Source organism: Ciona intestinalis, chromosome 13 (assembly GCF_000224145.3).
Source record: "Ciona intestinalis chromosome 13, KH, whole genome shotgun sequence".
Taxonomy (NCBI): domain Eukaryota; kingdom Metazoa; phylum Chordata; class Ascidiacea; order Phlebobranchia; family Cionidae; genus Ciona; species Ciona intestinalis.
This window is the reverse complement of record NC_020178.2, coordinates 1,385,364-1,390,973: the sequence shown is the minus strand read 5'-3', so window position 1 is coordinate 1,390,973 and position 5,610 is coordinate 1,385,364. Positions and strand designations below refer to the sequence as shown.

General features: G+C 38.6%; 1 protein-coding gene across 1 annotated transcript in view; it reads left to right on the top strand.

The window, feature by feature from the left end:
* The first annotated feature begins 602 nt into the window (after window positions 1–602).
* The window catches only part of LOC100177915 (atrial natriuretic peptide receptor 1-like), a 31,670-nt gene continuing 26,662 nt past the window's right edge, over window positions 603–5,610 (top strand). The window contains exons 1-3 of the mRNA XM_002124164.5: window positions 603–1,176; window positions 1,876–2,032; window positions 4,661–4,809. Coding sequence (XP_002124200.4) covers window positions 653–1,176; window positions 1,876–2,032; window positions 4,661–4,809 — 830 coding nt within the window. The 5' untranslated portion in view covers window positions 603–652. The remainder of the gene's footprint in view (window positions 1,177–1,875; window positions 2,033–4,660; window positions 4,810–5,610) is intronic.

Below are 5,610 nucleotides of genomic sequence, written 5' to 3'. Positions count from 1 at the left end.
TATTTATGGGAGAGACAAATGCCAAATATATTACTTTTGTGGTAAAAAAATACCGTTAGCAAATAATATCCCATATTTCATAATTTTTAACAATTATCAACAACAATATTTTAGAGTTATGGGGATGCTGTTTTATAATCCTTTGAATGTTTTTTGCTTATTACCAAATGGGACAATTAAAAAATGAAACATAAACCATCTTACCCCAACCAGAATTGTCTGATAAAGGTAATAGTTACGTTATGATCGTTGATGGAACGTTATTGTTTCAAAATAAATGAAGATTTTCTTAGACTGATTTTTTTCTAGAAAAGATTTGTTTATTCGAACAATCAACGAAAATTCGAATTTTAGAACGCGAGCATTGTCTACGTCATAGAACCTTCTTCTGTGAATAGAATATTAGCGATCGCTGCAACAAGATCAGCGCATTCTGTAACTCGCCTTGAGCGAGACGTTGTAAAACAGGAGGCGTTTAAAAGCGGTCAGCTTCGAAAACGCGAATTTCAGTTAAGTTGTTTTAAGTTTTTAGAATAATTTTTAAAAAGTTTAAAAAAATTGATTCGTTTCGTAATAATTGCAATTATTATTATTGTATTCGTTTACCTGCAGGGTCACCGTTTCTTTTGTGTTTTTCAGGTGGCTCAGAAAAATGATGCGTTTCTTAATAATTGCGATTATTTTGAACATTACTACGTCACAATGCAAGCAGATAAACATAACAATCATGGTTCCGGGGATTGTTTCTTTTGAACGATTAGTGGCGGACGCGATGCCGCTACCGGATGGGGTGGACCCGAAAGATTACTATGACGTTTACAGTTACGAGTCTGGGCCGACCTCCACGCCGGGATTGGAGGACCATTTTCCCGCGGAGATGAACGAAATGGAGTCGGGCCCGGGGACGACAGCGGCGACAAGTTATGCCTACGATTCTACAGCGCCTATGTATGGGGAAAGCGACTATATGTATAATTGCGTCGACGAAAACCGAGTACCTGACATCAAATGCTTGTCTCATGGCCACTGGTTGTACCCCTGGTCACATATGTTTGCTAAACCAGCTCTGGAAATCGCACTGGAAAAGATAAAAAACACAAGCGGACTTTTGGACGGATATGAGATAAATCTCAAGTATTATGATTCCGGTAATAGAGTTGGGAGAGCGTCTTCAAGGTGAGTTAGTTTAACTTGCCGGCCCTGGGTTTGAACCCATTATCTCAGACTTTATAAAAGTTTTAAATTAAAAAAAAATCATTTAAGTATCCACCTAAATGATTATTTTGATTATTCCGACAAGCAGGCATAACGTAATATAGACAATTTTAGCTCCTCTGGTATACCACCGTTGAGTTTATTCCAATGTTGATTTATTCCAACGGGTACAGTTGACTTTTCTGCGGGAAATTGATAAACATTTTCCGGCAAAATTGATGCTAATTCTTGGCATAACGGGCGGAGCTATTTGCGAAACAAATAGAGTAAAATTTAACGATTTGATTAAAGCGTGAACAGTAAAATGTATAACATAATGTATGCGCTATTATATAAGTGTCACCTGCCTATATTACGCAGCGTGTTTTTTTCCGAGGCAGATGTTAAAGTTATGTATATATAGTAGGGTGGGGGAGACGGGACACCTTTGACACATAATATCCAAAACATCCTGATCGCGTTTTAAACAAATAACAACGGTTTATGGGAGTCGTGAGGATACAGTCTTATAAATCTTAGAATGTTCTTTGTTTACTACCAAATGTGGCGAGAAAATCAAATGAACCGGTGTCCCATACCCACCCCACTATATATATACATGTCAAACCAACTTATATTATGACGTCACATAATGTAACAAGCGCCATTTTGTCGTCACAGACTCTCCCAAATAGCCTCAGTGGACGCAATGATGAAAGATAGGATGACCGTCCTCATAGGGCCGATGGACGCCTATTCAATGGCGAGAGTCGTATCGTTTACGGCGCATTGGGATATCCTGACTTTTACACCGGGAGCCATATCAGCGGGACTGAGGGTAAGTTTATACTTGGTTGGGGCAAGGCTCTTGCTTGTGTTATTTTTTGTCGACCCGTTTTGTAAAAAAATGTTTTAAAACCCAAAAAATATAAAAGTTACCTATTTTGTTACGTGCGGAATATTTGTTAATTATTTCTATTTGTTGTTGTCGTAAAATATGGTTTCTATGGCATGCAACATATGCTGTAAGGAAGTGGCGTTTTTACGGGGCGGTCGTTTCAGCACGTTTTTTCCGGCGAAACAGGTGATGACGAAAACACCAATATGAGCGTACGTCGTTAAAGGTTAACATAGACATCATATAAACAACCATGTTGTGTGGCAACCATAAGGTTGTAAATATTCGAGATTAAACATGAGGGTGGCACGAAAAGACAATATAACCCAAAAAAATATTTGCGGTAAAAAAACCCCACCCCAGAAATTGAAGAAATCGTGATTTTTTTCAGATTTTGTGCCATAATTAATTTTCGTTCATTCGCTTTCATGCTTGTCATTAAAAACGGGTTATAAGGGAGGGTGTAACTACCAGGCGGCAGCGGCAATTTAGTGGCACTTATATTTACAACCGCAGAGCAAATAATTGTCACTTTGTGGGCGCAGAATAATTGATTAAACATTGAACATGTATGAGAAGACATATACTTGATATTTAGGCTCTACTTGTATTGCTCGCATTGATAATTAGACTGCAGTGAGAACACGGAACTTCGTATGTGTAAGCTACAATCTTTTATGAATTCATAGAATTCAAAGCAACGCTCGCGAACCAAAGCGTTCAATTATAAAGCTATGGTTATCTACAGGCGTTTCTCGCTTGTTAAGCTACAAGCTAAATAAACCACGAATTTTTTGCGCGGTTTGACGATCCAGGGCAGACCCTTAGAATTGGTAAGTGGCGAGATTAGATTGGAGAAAAACTCTATTTCATTCAAGTAATAACACAGGTGTTATAGAGTGCAAAGGGTCAAAGGATGCTGTTGTAATGTTATATAAATGACGCTGTACAAGCAAACAGTTGTGCGCGGGTGCGGGCTTTTATCTGCGATGTGGAAAACATTAAGAAAATACGCTACGAGATCGTACAAGATTTTTCATATAAGTTAAGCATATATAGCAGTACGGGATAATTTGGATACCGTTAGCACACAGTATCACATATTTCCTAATCTTTTTTTTCACTTAACAACGTTCTTTTAGAGGTGTTTTAGCCAAAACATATACAATAAGTCCTCATTTTATGCGGCGTAGTACGGCAGCCTTAATTTTATGTTAAGTTGTGCAAAATGCGACTTAGAAAATCAGGCCGCCAAAGCTTTACTTTGCTTTTTGTTAATGTTTGGGCGAATTTAATGTTAAAAAGTACCGCTGGTGTAAAGTAATAGCGTAACGACAGTAGCTATTTACTGCTGCTGTTTTACGAACGTTATTCTGCCTTGTACTGTAATTTATAATGTATTGCCCCTGCCCAAATTGCGGTAATTATTTTACGGCGCAATCAAAGCGAGGCAAGTGTCTGGTGGTTGCTGTACGGGTGAGGAGAAAAAAAAGCTTAGAATGGGTTGGTTACGAAAACGAGCTTGAGCGGTGTACGTTAAAGTTGTAAAACTGAACCTGGTAAATATAGGTGAAAACAACAAGAGAGCAACGGTCGGCTTTAAAACCGCGGTGAACTCATGTTCTTGTGTATAGAGAATTATGAACTTAATAAACAGAAAATGCAGACTTTGACCTATAGGCCACAAGATACGATACCAACGTCGCAGGTGTGTGTAGTATATGCTTGGAAAATCAACGAAAATCGGCCGACTCGAACGTTCTTTTCGGATCTCCGGAATTTTATCGTGGTTGCTCTGTTTAAGAGGATTTGAGCCGATTTTGGCGGCCTTTGAATGTTTGTTGTGAATCGAACCAAACGCTACGCGATTCTACGAGGAGGAAAATCAAATCGAGCATGATTCTGTAAAATCGAAAATATTTGGCGCGCGTTCAGGTCTTGTGGTAAACAGAACAAATATTTAGAGAAATTTTGGTTTGCGGCGATTGTTAAATGTGTTTTATTTCTTTTTTTCAAGTTAATCAACCTATATCATGTTTTGAGGCTAAAATTCGTAATAAACGATGAAACCGAGCGATCGAAATATGCGTTTTTATACTGTTTATCGGCTGACATTTCCAAATTAAAAAGTTTTTTTTTCTATTGTTTTGCACTAACTCGGAAAACCTTGTTTAAAACGGAGTTTTTGGCAAAAAAATACTGGAATTTTACCAGTGGCCTAAATTCAATCACGTATTATATTCAGACATAATTCTGTGCAATTAAAGCCCCCTATACACGAGCGTCCTGATTCTGTGTTCTTTGGCACCGTTACCTGTCTGGTTTCGGAGAAAAGGGAAAAATTCTTGTTCAAAAACAGGTCGTTTGTTTTGAAAAGTTGGCCAAACATGAAATCGGGTGGCTCACGACTTTAATATCGACGAATTTAATTTATTATCGCCCAATTTTCTGGAAAGTTATGGTGGTGTACCTAATATTAACATGCTATGACTTCACAATGGGCCCTATTACATGATAATCAATGCAATAATGCGATCATTATCACTGCTAATGTGCATTGTGACGTAGACACCGTACGAGGATGAGCCAACAGACAACACAATGATCAGAACTGGACCTGTCGCAACACAAGTCGGGAACTGCGTGGCTGCATTGTTACGTCATGAGAACTGGACAACGACGGCCGCGGAAGTGTTCGAAGACAATCTACCAGAAAGGTAACTATAGGGTTTATAACGTCACAGTCCGATGGCGCTGCACAGCGGCTGTGTCTTTGTGGAAGACACTTAAACCACAAACTAATATACAGGGTAACTCGTAAGCAGGCACAGGGTGTATGGAACAAAACACCGGTGTTGGACAGCTTCTGCAGCAGAACCGCAACGCGAGAATATAAAAATGTCATTCATTCGTATAATGGCCTAAATTAAGACATAAGACAATCGATTATTACCTGAACAATGAAAGCCACGCGGATAAAACGGGTTTTATGACGTCACAGGAGATATCTTAATGGTTAATCTCATATGATAGACACATTATAAAATATTGGTAAACAATATACGATCTTTATGGTATAAAAATAAACGCTTAACTGGGCATTTAATTATTCTGTTGCAGTTGTTACCAGGCGTAATACATTTTCCACAAACTAATCTCATGGCACGTACAGTTAGCATTCCGGTTTTTATTCCAACCCAGTGGTCACTAATAGGGTATTTAAATTGTAATATAATTTACATACGTGATAACTCGTAAGCGCGAGGTGTATAAAATAGGACACCCGTGTTATAACGACTGTCGTTGGCCCGCCATGCAAGGATATATAAGTTACATACGTGGTAACTCGTAAGTGGGCACGAGGTATATGAAACAGAACCCCCGTGTTATAATGACTGTCGTTTCTCCGCCATGCAAAGATAAATAAGTTTTATTTATTGCTGAACTCCAATGCTGGTCCAGTTTTGAACCGTGCCTGCTTGAACATACATACACCAGCCTATAATCATCATGTAGAC